General features: G+C 51.0%; 1 protein-coding gene across 2 annotated transcripts in view; it reads left to right on the top strand.

The window, feature by feature from the left end:
* The first annotated feature begins 1332 nt into the window (after window positions 1-1332).
* Window positions 1333-18211, top strand: part of tbk1 (TANK-binding kinase 1) — a 115997-nt gene continuing 99118 nt past the window's right edge. The window contains exons 1-2 of one of the 2 annotated variants that reach the window (XM_072484995.1): window positions 1333-1351; window positions 12265-12386. In XM_072484995.1, the coding sequence (XP_072341096.1) occupies window positions 12300-12386 (87 nt within the window). In that variant the 5' untranslated portion in view covers window positions 1333-1351; window positions 12265-12299. Of the gene's footprint in view, window positions 1352-2084; window positions 2165-12264; window positions 12387-18211 lie in introns of those variants that run through there. The other variant, XM_072484994.1, reaches the window with a different exon arrangement.

Below are 18211 nucleotides of genomic sequence, written 5' to 3'. Positions count from 1 at the left end.
ACGGATAGTTAGGCAGCCCCCATCCACTAAGTCAGAGAGAGTGGGGAAAAAAAGAAAACCCAACCAGAAAGAGTTAGACACCCACTTACCCAAGTCCCTCATCCAAACCAAGACCAAAGTATGTATCAGGGGAAAAAAAATAAGAGTCCACACTCCCCCATTGACCAATCAAACTACTCCATTCTGTTATGTGTGAGGAGAAGAAAATGGAAGCCCAAATATCTAAAACACAAACAGTGACAGGAACTGGAACATCCAAAATTCAACAAACTCCAAAACATCCCATAACCACAATCACATCTTTCCTAGTCTGCTGCTCCTCATTAAGCCATTCACCTCCTCCGGCATATTAAAGTAATGGTCGTTGTTTTTAAACATGACCCACAATGGAGCTGGTACACCAATCCGATCTGCACCTTATTTTTGTAAAGCGCTACCATCCCTGATGTCTTGGTAAATTCGAACATGGTGCCCTTCCCAATAGCTTTCTCTCGTGCCCTTCACCCATTTCAAGATCCACTCTTTATTGAGAAATCTATGAAGGCAGACTATGACCGGATTCCGGCTTCTGTCATAGTGTCCAGTGGGCCTGGTCCACCTCGGGAGGGTTAGCAACGGCAGGTTTTAGTTCATAAATTAACTCACTCTCAAGGATTTCAAGGGAGAGCAATTAAGAATTCACATAACTCAACTTTTTAAAGTTGAGACAAAGAACCAAGAACAAAGAAATACAGACAGAATGACTCTGGATCAATCAAAACTAGAATCATAGAATCATAGAATTAGCAAAGAGGATATTCAAAGGAGAAGGTTAACTTTCTCCGAGGTTAACCGAAGGGGGGCCACCGCTTCCATGATTGTTCTGGAAAGATATTCCACCATCAACTGCCTTTACTTATGGAATTCTCCTACGAGAAATTCAATTACAGGAAAGGCGTTGACCATCTGGTGGGCTCTGCCATGTTTTTTTTCCTCACCATGAGGTATTGCCAATCTGGTGTGGAACATTTTAGTAGTCTTCTGCCTTGTTTTACCTGCTGCAGTATCCCACATCGGAGGAGAGACAGGCAAGTTAAAACTTGCTTCCCTTTTTCAAAAAAAAATTACACCCGGAAATCGAGGGCCACTGAAGGGGAGTAGCCTATACGTGACCATTTAACACATCCTATATCTACATTAATAATGCATTTTTTAAAGTAAGTACATCTCATTGTAATTACACCCTTTTGTCAATGGTGGCACTGTGTAACCTAGAAAGTGAAAGTGTACTTTTGATTGGCAGTTATTATACTTTACCAGGGATTTATTATAGACTGGATTGATGATGTTACATTTTGATATAGTATCACAGGTATGGTTCATTGTGTAAAATGAGTTGCTTGGTTGTGAAGAACTGGACTATTGCTGAAAAGAGAGTCATGTTTGTCAATGTTTTCATCTAGGACCGTGGACAAATGCAAGAATGTCAAATTTCAAACAAGCACAACAATTTATACAACAGGACAAGAGAAAAGGGTGCTGACTGGCTGATAAGTTGGCTCTGATTGGCTCAGGTGTTGCCACGGAGAAAACACCAGATAATTGTAGGCTTTATAATATTTAGAATTATGCAAGGTTTGAAAGCAAAATTCCACTTGTCGGAGAATGCAAAAGTAAGTCAGAAATAAGACAGTCATTAATAAACCCAGTAGGGAATTGAAGAATATAAGAATATAAAGTTTGGAAATCGTTTTCCAATCGTTACTTAAGATTATAGTTGAGGTGAATAGCACAGTCGAATTTAAGGTAAGTTAGATGAGCAAATAAGGAATGGTTGACCGGGTTAGCTTAGAAGAGTGGGATGGTCATGAGAGACAGAAAAACCAGCATGGACTAGTTGGGCTGAATGGCCTTTTACTGTGCTGTAAATTGAATGGAATTGGATGTAATGATGTTATCGCCATTGATGCTGACTCCGTTTCAGATTTGCAGCATTTTATTTCTGCTATTTGTTGTGTTCATTCTCCGGCCTTGATTTCACTGGGACGGGAGGGGAGGGCTTTCAGTTTCCTTCTTGGTGGCCTCCGGACACCAGATGCGCTGCACACCCGGAAGTGGGGAGGCGGCGGCGGCTGGACCCGGGACGGAGTCGGTACCCGGGACGGAGTCGGTACCCGGCAGCCAGGTAAATAGACAGTGGGAGCGGACACCGGCTTCACTCCCCAGCCACCCACCGGAGCGCCCCCCCCCCCCGTCTGCCCCCCCCCCCGTCTGCCCCCCCCCCGTCTGCCCCCCCCCCACCCCCCGTCTGCCCCCCCCCGTCTGCCCCCCCCCGTCTGCCCCCCCCCTGTCTACCCCCCCCCGTCTGCCCCCCCCCCCGTCTGCCCCCCCCGTCTGCCCCCCCCGTCTGCCCCCCCCCCCGTCTGCCCCCCCCCCGTCTGCCCCCCCCCCCGTCTGCCCCCCCCCCCGTCTGCCCCCCCCCCGTCTGCCCCCCCCCCCGTCTGCCCCCCCCCCCGTCTGCCCCCCCCCCCGTCTGCCCCCCCCCCCGTCTGCCCCCCCCCCGTCTGCCCCCCCCCGTCTGCCCCCCCCCGTCTGCCCCCCCCCGTCTGCCCCCCCCCCCCGTCTGCCCCCCCCCCCCGTCTGCCCCCCCCCCCCCGTCTGCCCCCCCCCCCCCGTCTGCCCCCCCCCCCCCGTCTGCCCCCCCCCCCGTCTGCCCCCCCCCCCGTCTGCCCCCCCCCCGTCTGCCCCCCCCCCCGTCTGCCCCCCCCGTCTGCCCCCCCCCCCGTCTGCCCCCCCCCACGTCTCTTTCCCCCCCGTCACGTCTCTTTCCCCCCCGTCACGTCTCTTTCCCCCCCCCCGTCACGTCTCTTCCCACCCCCCGTCACGTCTCTTCCCACCCCCCGTCTCCCGTCTCTTCCCACCCCCCGTCTCCCGTCTCTTCCCACCCCCCGTCTCCCGTCTCTTCCCACCCCCCGTCTCCCGTCTCTTCCCACCCCCCGTCTCCCGTCTCTTCCCACCCCCCGTCTCCCGTCTCTTCCCACCCCCCGTCTCCCGTCTCTTCCCACCCCCCGTCTCCCGTCTCTTCCCACCCCCCGTCTCCCGTCTCTTCCCACCCCCCGTCTCCCGTCTCTTCCCACCCCCGTCTCCCGTCTCTTCCCACCCCCCGTCTCCCGTCTCTTCCCACCCCCCGTCTCCCGTCTCTTCCCACCCCCCGTCTCCCGTCTCTTCCCACCCCCCGTCTCCCGTCTCTTCCCACCCCCCGTCTCCCGTCTCTTCCCACCCCCCGTCTCCCGTCTCTTCCCACCCCCCGTCTCCCGTCTCTTCCCACCCCCCGTCTCCCGTCTCTTCCCACCCCCCGTCTCCCGTCTCTTCCCACCCCCCGTCTCCCGTCTCTTCCCACCCCCCGTCTCCCGTCTCTTCCCACCCCCCGTCTCCCGTCTCTTCCCACCCCCCGTCTCCCGTCTCTTCCCACCCCCCGTCTCCCGTCTCTTCCCACCCCCCGTCTCCCGTCTCTTCCCACCCCCCGTCTCCCGTCTCTTCCCACCCCCCGTCTCCCGTCTCTTCCCACCCCCCGTCTCCCGTCTCTTCCCACCCCCCGTCTCCCGTCTCTTCCCACCCCCCGTCTCCCGTCTCTTCCCACCCCCCGTCTCCCGTCTCTTCCCACCCCCCGTCTCCCGTCTCTTCCCACCCCCCGTCTCCCGTCTCTTCCCACCCCCCGTCTCCCGTCTCTTCCCACCCCCCGTCTCCCGTCTCTTCCCACCCCCCGTCTCCCGTCTCTTCCCACCCCCCGTCTCCCGTCTCTTCCCACCCCCCGTCTCCCGTCTCTTCCCACCCCCCGTCTCCCGTCTCTTCCCACCCCCCGTCTCCCGTCTCTTCCCACCCCCCGTCTCCCGTCTCTTCCCACCCCCCGTCTCCCGTCTCTTCCCACCCCCCGTCTCCCGTCTCTTCCCACCCCCCGTCTCCCGTCTCTTCCCACCCCCCGTCTCCCGTCTCTTCCCACCCCCCGTCTCCCGTCTCTTCCCACCCCCCGTCTCCCGTCTCTTCCCACCCCCCGTCTCCCGTCTCTTCCCACCCCCCGTCTCCCGTCTCTTCCCACCCCCCGTCTCCCGTCTCTTCCCACCCCCCGTCTCCCGTCTCTTCCCACACCCCCCCCCCCCGTCCCCCGTTTTGTCTCTTTTTTCCCCCCCCCCGGTCTCGTCTCTTTCCCGCCCCGTCTCGTCTCGTCTACCCCCCCCCCCCACCCCATCTCGCTACCCACCCCCCCCACGTGCGTTTCGCTAGCCCTAAAAATTGTGTGGTGAATGTAGACTGGAGAATTTCAACCTGCAAGGGTTTATTACCAGTGGGGTTGAATTGGTATTCAATTTCAGTGAGGGAATGGTATTGAGAAATAAAAACATAAATTGCTCAAAAGACTCTTGATTTGGCAGCAGCTACAGCGAGAGAAAGAAACAGAGTTCATGTTTTCTGTCAAATATGACTCTTCTGAACTGCACCGAAGAATAGTCACATTTGACTCAATGTCAAATCTCTCTCTCTCCAAAGACCTGCTGAGGTTTTCCAACACTGTCTTTATTTCAGATTTTCAGCATCTACAATATTTTGCTTTTATTTTAATGGGATAAACAATTTGATTAGAGCACACTTGGAATACTGTTCTGGTGTCCATATTATTAAAAAAATCAAGGGACTGGAGAAGATTTCAATGTATGATACCAGAACTGAGAAGTTATTCCTACCTGGAAAGATTGAACAGATAGGGGCTCTTTTCTCTAGTAAAATGGACTGAGGGTAACCTTATAGATGCCTTTAATATTCTAAACTGGTAGAGAAAATGTTTCCACTCGACCAAAACTAGTCACTGTAAATATGATCACTAAGAATTCCAAAGGTGTTTTTCAAAGAGGTGGAGAAGTTGATTACCTTGTTTATTTGTGTGGGCGGGGGGTGGGTGTTGTTAAGGTTAGGATGGTACTTCTGCAGAGAGGACGGCAGGCAGGAGGGTTGGGCCTCCTGGATTTTTTGTACTATTACTGGGTGGCGAATGCCGAAAAGGTGAGGGGTTGAGTTCGAGGTGGGAAGGAGAGTCCCAGTGGGTTAGAAAGGAGGAGAGTCGGACAGCATGGTGGCGCAGTGGGTTAGCCCTGTTCCTCACGGCGCCGAGGTCCCAGGTTACATCCCGGCTCTGGGTCACTGTCCGTGTGGAGATTGCACATTCTCCCCATGTTTGCGTGGGTTTCACCCCCACAACCCAAAAATGTGCAGGGTAGGTGGATTGGCCACGCTAAATTGCCCCTTAATTGGAATAAATGAATTGGGTACTCTAAATTTATTTTTAAAGAAGAATAGAGTGGAGTCTGCAGGGGCTCAGGGCTGATGGTGTTGGCTACACGCTGCTCCCAATGGGTCCAGGTAAATATTCTGGGAGTCTGGTGGTGTTGGCAATGCTGAAGATTTGGAGACAGTTGAGGCAACACTTGCTAAGTTTTTTATTAAAAGCAAAATGCTAATTTTACTTTACACAAAAGACTTAAGCATTATTAACTTTACAGTATTTATAACTGTGTATGTGTTGTAACCCACACAAGACCCATGGGGTATAAACAATTAGCCTCCACATGAGCCTTATTGAGTATGAGCTCCCTTGCTCGGCACTTGGGTTCAAATCCTTCTTTTCAATGTATTTTATCACAAACATGTATGAGAACAGATTACAGCGACTAAACACCCCGGGAAACGTACTTCCCAACAATCAACTATACAGTCTGTACAGATTTTCCCCCTTTTTCACCCCCCCCTCGACGAACATCCCTCACCTTTCCTCAAACCCCCCTGAAGAGCCCCTTAACTCGTACATTATCTTCTCTAATCGCAGGAAGTCGTACAGGTAACACAACCAAGCCCCTAACCCTAGTAGCAATGCCGACCGCCGCTCCAGAAAAATTCGCTGCTGTGCAATCACAGAAGCGAAGGCCAAGACATTGGCCTTCCTCCTCTCCATGAGCTCTGGCTTCTCTGAAACCCCAAATATCGCAACCAAAGGGTCCGGGTCCTCTACCTCCTCCACTATCCTGGCTAAGACCGTGAACACTCTCGCCCAGAATCTTCCCAATTTTTCTTAATCCCAAAACATGTGTGCATGATTCGCTGGCCCCGCCCACACCTCTCACACTCACCTGCTGCCCCCTGAAAGAACCCACTCATTCTCGCCTGAGTCATATGCACCCTGTGCACCACCTTAAACTGTATCAGGCTTATCCTTGCACCAGAGGAGGTCCCGTCTACCGTATGCAGTGTCTCGCTCCATACTCCCCAATTGATCTCCCCTCCCAACTCCGCTTCCCATTTCTCCTTGATCTTCACCACCCACTTGCCTCCCTGCTCCCCAGCCACTTGTGTGTATATATATTTCCCCAATGCAACACTAAGTTGTGGGCGGGGTCAAGAGAGATGCCGATTAGGAGAAACCATAGGTTTGAACCAGGTAAGTGGGATGGGAGGTGCTGGAGATGGGAGGGGAGTCAGGATAATAAAAGAGCTGTTCCTGGGAGGTTGGTTTGCGAGGCTTGAGGAGTTGGGGCCAAAATATGGACTGGGGCAGGGGAAGTATTTACGTATCTGCAGCTCCGGGATTCTGCCAAAAAGGAGTTTCAGAGCTTCCCGATCATGCAGGCCACCACGTTGTTGGAAGAGGTATTGACGAAAGGGGGAATGGAGAAGGGGGTGGTGTCGGCGACTTATGGGCAGACTCTGGAGGATGATAAGGTACTCTTGGAGGGGATCAAAGCTAAGTGGGAGGAAGAGTTGGAGGTTATGGGAGATGGTCTGTGGTGTGAGGGTAAACGCCTCATCACGCGCGAGGTTGGGGCTGATACAGTTGAAGGTCATGTACAGGGTGCACCCCACGAGGGCGAGGATGAGACGACTCTTTGAAGGGTTGGCGATGTATGTGAGTGCTATTCACATGTTTTGGTCCTGCACGAAGCTGGAGGGGTATTGGAGGGAGGTTTTTAAGGTCATCTTGGGGGTGGTACATGTGAGTTTTAAACCAGGACCCCATTTTCGGGATATCGGACCGGCCAGGGCTTCAGGCGGATAAGGGGGCAGATGTTTTAGCCTTCGCCTCGCTGATCGACCGGAGGTGGGTACTGCTGGGGTGGAGGTCTAGGGTTGAGTACATTGATTACTGTGTATGAGATGACCGTTGATTCTCTTTTAGTCTTTTTTTGTTTTTGTTGTATTTGGAATGTTGGGGTGATATTTGGGTTTGTATGTTGAAGGGGATACTGTTTGTGGGATTGATACTGTATTTGTTATTGTTGGTTATCTGTTGTGTATTTGATGAAAATGTGGCAAATGAGGCAAAAAAGTTTCAATAAAAAGATACAAGAGAAATAGGGAATCAAAGGGAATGCCTTTCGATGGAGAGCAAAGGAAGGATGCCTGTGCGGAGCATGACTACTGACTGGGCCCAGTTGGGCTGAATGGCCTCTTTATGTGCCATAAATAACTATGTAAGAACTCCTATTCCAGGCTTGGGTTGACAAGTGGCAAATAACATTCGCACCACACAAGTGCCAGGCAATGACCATCTCCAACAAGAGAGGATTTAACCATCACCCCTTGACGTTCAATATTACCATCGCTGAATCCCCACTCTCAATATCCTGGGGGTTACCATTGATCAGAAACTGGACTAGCCAGATAAATACTGTGGCTGCAGGTACAGGTCAGCAGAGACCCAGGATAATGCTCTGGGGGACCCGAGTTCAAATCCCATCATGGCAAAGGTGCAATTTTTAAAACTAAAGAAATCATCTGGAGTTAAAAGTCCAATGATGACCATGAAACTTTTGTCGATTGTTATAAAAATCCAACTGGTTCACAAAGGTCCTTTAAGGAAGGAATCAAGGGACTTGTCAGCTTTTCCTTCTAATTATTTTCTCCGGACCCTTTCCATGATGATTGTAATTGTTTGAAGTTCCTCCCCTCCCTTCACCACCTGATTCCCAGCCTCTGCCCTGTACTTGCAGCCACAGTATTTATCTGATGCACAATTATTTCTGGGGTGTTATTTGTATCCTCCACAGTGAAGGCAGGCGCAAAATATCTGCCAATCCATCTGCCATGTCTTCATTTTCCATTATTAATTGCCCAGTCTCGCACTCTAGAAGACCAATACTCACTTTCCTTTTTAAATACCTGTTAAAAACTATATTTCTAGCTAGCTTCCTCTTGTACCCTACTTTTTCCCTCTTAATTAATCTTTTAATCATTCTTTGTTGCTCTTTATACTCTGGCGATCATCTGACCTTCCACTCATTTTTGCAGAATTATACGCTTGTCGTTTAATTTAACTCCTTTAGTTAGCTGTGGATGACGTGTCCTTCGCTCGCAGTCTTCCTTTCTCATGACTGTGTATTTTCTGAAATACCTGCTTAAAGGTCTACTGCTGCATTTCTACTGTCCAATCCCTTAACTTAACTTCCCAGTAAAAACTCTTTGCCACCCCTTCCTGCCAAAAAAGCCGTTGAGGCTGGAGATACCATAAGACCATAAGACATAGGAGTGGAAGTAAGGCCATTCGGCCCATCGAGTCCACTCCACCATTCAATCATTGCTGATTTCAACTCCATTTACCCGCTCTCTCTCCATGGCCCTTAATTCCTCGAGAAATCAAGAATTTATCAACTTCTGTCTTAAAGACACTCAACGTCCTGGCCTCCACCGCCCTCTGTGGCAATGAATTCCACAGACCCACCACTCTCTGGCTGAAGAAATTTCTCCTCATCTCTGTTCGAAAGTGACTCCCTTTTATTCTAAGGCTGTGCCCCCGGGTCCTAGTCTCCCCTGCTAATGGAAACAACTTCCCTACATCCACCCTATCTAAGCCATTCATTATCTTGTAAGTTTCTATTAGATCTCCCCTCAACCTCCTAAACTCCAATGAATATAATCCCAGGATCCTCAGACGTTCATCGTATGTTAGGCCTACCATTCCTGGGATCATCCGTGTGAATCTCCGCTGGACCCGCTCCAGTGCCAGTATGTCTTTCCTGAGGTGTGGGGCCCAAAATTGCTCACAGTATTCTAAATGGGGCCTAACTAATGCGTTATAAAGCTTCAGAAGTACATCCCTGCTTTTATATTCCAAGCCTCTTGAGATGAATGACAACATTGCATTTGCTTTCTTAATTACGGACTCAACCTGCAAGTTTACCTTTAGAGAATCCTGGACTAGGACTCCCAAGTCCCTTTGCACTTCAGCATTATGAATTTTGTCACCGTTTAGAAAATAGTCCACGCCTCTATTCTTTTTTCCAAAGTGCAAGACCTCGCACTTGCCCACGTTGAATTTCATCAGCCATTTCTTGGACCACTCTCCTAAACTGTCTAAATCTTTCTGAAGCCTCCCCACCTCCTCCATACTACCTGCCCCTCCACCTATCTTCGTATCATCGGCAAACTTAGCCAGAATGCCCTCAGTCCCGTCACCTAGATAGTTAATATATAAAGAGAACAGCTGTGGCCCCAACACTGAACCCTGCGGGACACCACTCATCACCGGTTGCCATTCCGAAAAAGAACCTTTTATCCCAATTCTCTGCCTTCTGCCTGACAGCCAATCGTCAATCCATGTTAGTACCTTGCCTCGAATACCATGGGCCCTTATTTTACTCAGCAGTGTCCCGTGAGGCACCTTATCAAAGGCCTTTTGGAAGTCAAGATAGATAACATCCATTGGCTCTCCTTGGTCTAACCTATTTGTTATCTCTTCAAAGAACTCTAACAGGTTTGTCAGGCAAGACCTTCCCTTACTAAATCCATGTTGACTTGTCCTAATTCGACCCTGCACTTCCAAGAATTTAGAAATCTCATCCTTAACAATGGATTCTAGAATCTTGCCAACAACCGAGGTTAGGCTAATTGGCCTATAATTTTCCATCTTTTTCCTTGTAACCCCCCTGTTCAAGGAGGGAACAACAGCGATTTTCCAATCCTCTGGTACTTTCCCTGACTCCAGTGACTGTTGAAACATCATCACCAACGCCTTCACTATTTCTTCAGCTATCTCCTTTAGAACTCTAGGATGTAGCCCATCTGGGCCCGGAGATTTTTCAATTTTTAGACCTCTTAGTTTCTCTAGCACTTTCTCCTTTGTGATGGCTACCATATTCAACTCTGTCCCCTGACTCTCCGGAATTGTTGGGATATTACTCATGTCTTCTACTGTGAAGACTGACGCAAAGTACTTATTCAGTTCCTCGGCTATTTCCTTGTCTCCCATCACAAAATTACCAGCGTCATTTTGGAGCGGCCCAATGTCAACTTTTGCCTCCCGTTTGTTTTTAATGTATTTAAAGAAACTTTTACTATCATTCCTAATGTTACTGACTAGCCTACCTTCATATTTGATCCTCTCTCTCCTTATTTCTCTCTTTGTTATCCTCTGTTTGTTTTTGTAGCCTTCCCAATCTTCTGACTTCCCACTACTCTTTGCCACATTATAGGCTTTCTCTTTTGCTTTGATGCATTCCCTAACTTCCTTTGTCAGCCATGGCTGCCTAATCCCCCCTCTGATAACCTTTCTTTTCTTTGGGATGAACCTCTGTACTGTGTCCTCAATTACTCCCAGAAACTCCTGCTATTGCTGTTCTACTGTCTTTCCCACTAGGGTCTGCTCCCAGTCGATTTTTGTCAGTTCCTCCTCATGCCCCTGTAGTTACCTTTATTTAACTGTAACACCTTTACATCTGATTCTACCTTCTTTCTTTCAAATTGGAGATTGAATTCGACCATATTATGATCACTGCCTCCTAAATGCTCCCTTACTTTAAGATCTTTAATCAAGTCTGGCTCATTACATAACACTAAGTCCAGAATGGCCTGTTCCCTCGTGGGCTCCATCACAAGCTGTTCCAAAAAGCCCTCCTGTAAACATTCAATGAATTCCCTTTCCTTCGGTCCACTGGCTGTATTATTTACCCAGTCCACCTGCATATTAAAGTCCCCCATGATCACTGTGACCTTGCCTTTCTGACATGCACTTTCTATTTCGTGGTGCATCTTGTGCCCCTGGTCCTGACCACTGTTAGGAGGCCTGTACATAACTCCCATTATGGTTTTTTTGCCTTTGTGGTTCCTCAACTCTACCCACACAGACTCCACATCATCCGACCCCATGTCGTTTAGTGCTATTGATTTAATTTCATTCCTAATTAACAAGGCAACCCCGCCCCCTCTGCCCACCTCTCTGCCTTTTCGATAGGTTGTGAATCCCTGGATGTTTAAATGCCAGTCCTGAACCCCCTGCAACCATGTCTCTGTGATGCCTACCACATCATACCTGCCAGTCACAATCTGGGCCACAAGCTCATCTACCTTGTTCCGTACACTGCGTGCATTTAAATATAGCACCTTTAATTCTCTATTGACCGTCCCTTTTTGTTTTCTTAGTGTGGTGGACCTTGGTTTACTAAGCCTTTCCATACACTGTGTCATATTTTGTGGGATGGGGACTATTGTAACCTCTCCTGAGTTCTGTCTTTTCGTGCTTTTTTGTATTCCTAAGCAGCTACGCTTCCCACTGATTACTTCACCTCTTGGTTCCCTGACTTCCCCTTCCCCCCCAATCTTTAGTTTAACATTGGAAGTTGTGATTGATTGATTTTAATTAGGCAGAGTAAGGGTCAGAAGAATGGGCGGCACAGTAGTTAGCACTGTTGCTTCACAGTGCCAAGGTCCCAGGTTCGATTCCTGCTTGGGTCACTCTGTGCGGAGTCTGCACGTTCTCCCCGTGGGTTTCCTCCAGGTGCTCCGGTTTCCTCCCACAAGTCCCAAAAGACTTGCTCTTAGGTGAATTGGACATTCTGAATTCTTCCTCAATGTACCTCAACAGGCGCTGGAGTATGGCAAAGAAGGGATTTTCACAGTAACTCCATTGCAGTGTTAATGTAAGCCAAAGTGTGACAATAACAAAGATTATTATTATGATCCAATTGTCTCTGAGTTAACATTAATAAATTGTGCCCATTAACCCTGAAATAACCATGTTGCATTGTAAAGTTTCAGTCAAAATGTACTGTTTCAAACTTGCCCTGTTATCTCTTGACTCAGCGCTAAAATTGCTGGGCAAATGACTACCTCCTGAAGCGAGCTGCTGTGGGGGAAATCCCAGAATCTAGCCCCATGAAGCTTTTGGGAAGTGATTTCAGAAGTTTCCAGCAGTCGGCACTGAGTCATACTGAATCTGATATTCAAATCTTTCCTGTGTTTTCTCTGTAGCTTTCCAGATAGAAGACATTTGAAACACTTTCATCATGCAGAGCACTCCTAATTACCTGTGGCTCATCTCTGACATCCTAGGGCAAGGAGCCACTGCTAATGTTTTTCGTGGGCGACACAAGGTGAGTTACATTAGTTCAGTCCTGATGAAAGGGTAAACAAGCTTTAATGTTAACTCTGTTTTTTGCCTCCACAGAAGCTGCCGAACCTACTAAGAATTACCAGCATTTTCTTTGTTTTAAAAAAAAAAAAATGTTTATTAAGAATTTGTAAACAAAATTTTCAACCATACAAACAACCCCCCCCCCCCCCCCCCCCCCCCCCCCCCCCGGGTTGCTGCTGCTGTCGACCGAACTCCATCCGCGATTTGCTGCTGCTGTCGACCGAACTCCATCCGCGAGATAGTCTAGGAACGGTTGCCACCGCCTGGAGAACCCCTGCACAGACCCTCTCAGGGCAAACTATCCTCTCCAACTTGAGAAACCCTGCCATATCATTTATTCCAGGCTTCCACACTGGGGGGCTTCGCATCTTTCCACACCAACAAGATCCTTCGCTGGGCTACCAGGGACGCAAAGGCCAGAATACCGGCCTCTTTCGCCTCCTGCACTCCCGGCTCGTCCGCTACTCCAAATAGTGCTAGCCCCCAGCTTGGCTTGACCCGGACTTTCACCACCTTAGATACTGTTCCCGCAACTCCCCTCCAGTGCCGGACATGACCAAAACACATGGACATGGTTCACCGGGCTTCCTGAGCACCTCCCGCATCTGTCCTCCACCCCAAAGAACCTACTCAGCCTCGCCCCCATCATATGCGCTCTGTGAACACCCTTAAATTGCATCAGGCTAAGCCTGGCACACGAGGAAGAGGAATTAACCCTACTTAGGGCATCAGCCCACAGAACCTCCTCAATCTCCTCCCCCAGCTCCTCTTCCCATTTACCCTTCAGCTCCTCTACCAAAGCCTCCCCCTCTTCTTTCATCTCCTGGTATAATGCCGACAGCTTGCCCTCTACGACCCATTTGCCCAAAATTACCCTGTCTTGAATCCCTTGTGCCGGGAGCAGCGGGAATTCCCTCACCTGCCGCCTCACAAATGCCCTCACTTGCATATACCTGAAGGCGTTTCCCGGGGGTAGTCCAAACTTCTCCAGCGCCCCTAAGCTCGCAAACGTCCCAACAATGAACAGGTCCCCCATTCTTCTAATCCCTGCTCGATGCCAGCTCTGAAACCCCCTGTCCATCCTTCCTGGGACAAACCGATGGTTATCACTAATCGGGGACCACACCGATGCTCCCATTGCACCCCTGTGCCGTCTCCACTGGCCCCAGATCTTTAGCGTTGCCGCCACCACCGGACTCGTGGTGCACCTTGTCGGCGAGAGCGGCAGCGGTGCCGTCACCAGCGCCCCCAGGCTCGTTCCTTTGCAGGACGCCATCTCCAACCTCTTCCATGCCGCCCCCTCTCCCTCCATCACCCACTTACGGATCATCGCCACATTGGCTGCCCAGTAGTAGCCACCCAGATTCGGCAACGCCATCCCTCCTCTATCTCTACTACGCTCTAGGAACCCCCTCCTTACCCTCAGGGTCTTACTTGCCCACATAAAACCCATAATGCTCCTGCCTACCTTCTTAAAAAGGCCTTGGTGATCACAATTGGAAGGCATTGGAATACAAAAAGAAACCTTGGGAGGACCACCAGTTTAATCGACTGTACCCTGCCCGCTAGCGAGAGTGGCAACATGTCCCACCGTTTCAAGACCTGCTCCACCAGCCGCGTCAAATTAAGTTTGTGCAGGGCCCCCAGCTCCTAACTACCTGGATCCCCAAGTATCGGAAGCTCCTTTCCGCCCTCCTCAACGGTAGGTCGTCTATCCCTCTTCCCGGATGCACCACAAAGAGCTCACTCTTCCCCACATTGATCTTGTAGCCCGAGAAGTCCCCAAATTCCCTTAGGATCTGCATGACCTCCACCATCCCCTCCACCGAGTCTGCCACATACAGCAACAGGTCGTCTGCGTACAGCGACACTCGATGCTCCTCTCCCTCTCGGACCACCCCCCTCCATTTCCTGGACTCCCTTCGTGCCATGGCCAAAGGTTCAATTGCTAATGCAAACAACAGGAGGGACAGGGGGCACCCCTGCCTCGTCCCTCGATACAGCCGGAAGTACTCTGACCTCCGCCGATTCGTAACCACACTCGCCACCGGGGCTCTATATAGGAGCTTGACCCAGCTAATAAACCCTCACCTGAACCCAAACCTCCACAGCACTTCCCAGAGATACTTCCACTCTACTCGGTCAAAGGCCTTCTCCGCGTCCATGGCTGCCACTATCTCCGCCTCTCCCTCCACCGATGGCATCATAATCACATTTAGGAGCCTCCGCACATTGGTATTTAGCTGCCCGCCCTTTACAAATCCCGTTTGGTCCTCGTGAATCACCCCCGGGACACAGTCCTCAATCCTCGTAGCGAACACTTTTGCCAGCAACTTAGCATCTACGTTGAGGAACGAAATCGGCCTATACGACCCGCATTGCAGTGAGTCCTTATCCCGCTTCAGGATCAAAGAGATCGTCGCCTCCGACATTGTCGGGGGCAGGGCCCCCCCTCCCTTGCCTCATTAAAAGTCCTTGCCAGCAACGGGGCTAACAGGTCTACAAACTTCCTAGAGAACTCCACCGGGAACCCGTCCGGTCCTGGGGCCTTCCCTGCCTGCATGCTCCCCAGTCCTTTAACCAGCTCCTCCACCCCAATTGGCGCCCCAAACCAACCACCTCCTGCTCCTCCTTGGAGAAAAAAGAAAATTCTCTGGCCTGAGGCCTGGCAAATCTCCACGGATCTACTCCCCCCATCTGGTCCATAAACCCCCTGAGCACCTTGGCCGCAGCCGGCCTCTTTCCAGTCCTAGATCTGGAGCGATCCAGTGCTGGGTCCAACACAGTGTTAAAATCACCACCCATTATCAAGCTTCCTACCTCCAAGTCCGGGATACGCCCCAACATCCGTTTCATGAATCCAGCTCGTCCCAATTCGGAGCGTATACATTTACCAATACCACCCCCATCCCTTGCAACCTACCGCTCACCATCACGTATCGGCCTCCATTGTCCGCTACTATGTTCTTGGCCTCAAACGACACCCGCTTCCCCACCAGTATTGCCACCCCTCTATTCTTCGCATCCAGCCCCGAATGGAACACCTGTCCTACCCATCCCTTCCTTAACCTGACCTGATCTGCCACCTTCAGATGTGTCTCCTGAAGCATGACCACGTCTGCCTTCAGTCCCTTTAATTGCGCGAACACTCGGGCCCTCTTAATCGGCCCATTTTGGCCTCTCTAAATTCCATGTGATCAGCCGAATTGGGGGGCTACCCGCCCCCCCTCTCCCCCTGCCGACTAGCCATCTCTTATTTTAGGCCAGTCCCGTGCTCGCGTCTTCCTCACCCTCCGGTCCCCCAGACGGGGAACCCCTGCCCCGACCACCTCTTCCATTTTCAGTTCCCCCTCGGTCAATGCAGCAGCAACCCTATTGTTCCCCCCCCCCCCCCCCCCCACCCCTCTCTCTCTCTCTCTCTCTCTCTCTCTCTCTCTCTCTCTCTCTCTCTCTCTCTCTCTCTCTCTCTCTCTCTCTCTCTCTCTCTTTCCCCCCCCCCAGATCCGAATCTAGCTCTTTTGCTACCCCCATAATACTTCCGTAAGTCAGCTGACTTCTGCTGACCTCGGCTTCCCCCGCCTTCCCGTTGACCCCCCGCCGTGTGGAAATCCCGCCTCCTCCTTGCGCTCCTCCATTTCCCCCCCCTAACACGGGAAAAAGTCCGCGCTTTCCTGAGCCAGCCATGCCCCCTGTGGCGCAGCTCCTGTTGCGGCCTTATCCCAATTCCCCCATCTCCGAGTCTCACCTCCCTCCAGCACTGACGCCCACATTCTTCACTGTCCCCCCTTCAAAAACTCTTCCCCCATCCCCATCCATCGTCCTACCCGTAAAACATTCTTTACCCATATTTACAGCCATGTATAGTCAACATCTCCCCCACAACCTCAGTCCCTCAGTTCAAGTCCAGTTTTTCCGTTTGGATAAAGGTCCAAGCCTCTTGCGTTTTGAAATAGTGGTGTTCGTCCTGATACGTGACCCACAGTCGCGCTGGCTGCAGCATTCCGAATTTCACCCTTTTTTTATGCAGCACCGCATTTATGCAGCTCTCCTCTTTGCCACCTCCGCACTCCAGTCCTGGTAGACTCGGATCACCGCATTCTCCCATCTACTGCTCCGCTCCTTCTTGGCTCATCTCAGGACACTCTCTCTGTCCGCAAAACGATGGAACCTCGCCACTATCGCCCTTGGCGGCTCACCAGCCTTGGGTCTCCTCGCCAGTACCCGGTGAGCCCCTTCTAGCTCCAGGGGGCTCGGAGAGGCCTCCGCACCCATCAGCGAATGGAGCATCATTCTCACATACACCCCGGCATCAGCCCCCTCCACTCCTTCGGGGAGACCCAGAATCCGGAGATTCTTCCTCCGCGACCTGTTCTCCAGGACCTTGAATCTCTCGGCCCACCACTTGTGCAGTGCCTCGTGCGCCTCCATCTACACCGCTAGGCCCAAGATCTCGTCCTCGTTGTCGTTCCTTCACCTCTACCGCCTGGGCCTTCTGAGTCGCCTTCAGCCCCTCGATCACCAACAGCATTGGCGCCAGCACCTCCTTTTTAAGCTCCTCCATGCAGCGCCTAAGTAACCCCTGCTGGTCCGGCCTCGCATGCTGCTTGATCTCCGCCCTCCGCCATCTTGTTTTTTCCCCCTCGTTTCTGCCGCTGCTCCAAAGCCTCTTTTTCCGTCGCTCCACTTCAAGTCCCCTCCCTACACGACGGAAGGGGGACCTTACTTCACCTTCCCACACGGGATTTGATCAAAATGTTTCCGTTGGGGCTCCTCCGGAGAGCCCAAAAGTCCGTTCTAGCGGGAGCTGCCGAAATCTGCGGCTTAGCTCCGCATCGCCGCAACCGGAAGTCTTCTTTGTTTATTTGTGAGTTGCATCTGAGATGTAGGTTCAGCACTTTATTTATTTATTTTTATTTAGAGTACCCAATTCATTTTTTCCAATTAAGGGGCAATTTAGCGTGTCCAATCCACCTACCCTGCACACAGCACTTTATTTTTAACCTGGATTAAATTTGAATCCTTTGTTTTGACAATATTGAATTCTTTACCCGTCAGTCTGGCCTCAATAAAACTCGAGATGGATTTGTTGGTATAGTATTATTTATTTTTAACCAACTAGCAAGGCTGACTCGCTCCACAATGAGTTCCAGAACACACAAGCTGTCTCCTGGAGCTCCGGAACCGAGTGAGGTCAGAGACAAAGAAATCTCTGCAAATACATTCAAATGGTGTAGCCACCTAAATTGGCCAACTCCTGATTTAAAATGGCGAACGGCAAAGGCTGATGGGAAAGTCAGCCAACAAAGACAGAAACCGGCAGGTGCAGGTTTGCTGTGGATTAAAACTCTGCAAAAGGCCAGACAACATCGATACCAGTGACCATCAGCATAACAATGTAGCAGCCATTTACATACTGATGAGCAATCCCCGGGAACAATAAGTAACATTTGGGACACACAAAGCAAAGCCAGACTCCCCGGCACCGGCAGGAGCCAACACAAAGGAGGTGAACGAACACCTCAAGACCGCCCATCGATCAGGGAACCGCTCCAGTATTGGAGAAATCGAACCAAGCGATTGGGACAAAGTCCAATCACTTGGGACCAGGTACAGGGTCCGCCCCGAAAGGTGGGAAGCCCCTGGGGACTATAAGAGTAAAGGCCCAAGTTCAAATCGCTCTCTCTCTCTTCGTCCTGCCCGGGTCACCCAGCAACACGAACCAACATTGACCGTGACCGGTGCAGTGACCACCGACAGAAGTAAGTCTTAATTCAACGCTCGCTA

The sequence above is a fragment of the Scyliorhinus torazame genome, chromosome 19, assembly GCF_047496885.1.
Source record: "Scyliorhinus torazame isolate Kashiwa2021f chromosome 19, sScyTor2.1, whole genome shotgun sequence".
NCBI classification, from domain to species: Eukaryota; Metazoa; Chordata; class Chondrichthyes; order Carcharhiniformes; family Scyliorhinidae; genus Scyliorhinus; species Scyliorhinus torazame.
Note: the sequence above shows the minus strand (reverse complement) of the source record. Positions and strands in the feature narration are given on the sequence as shown.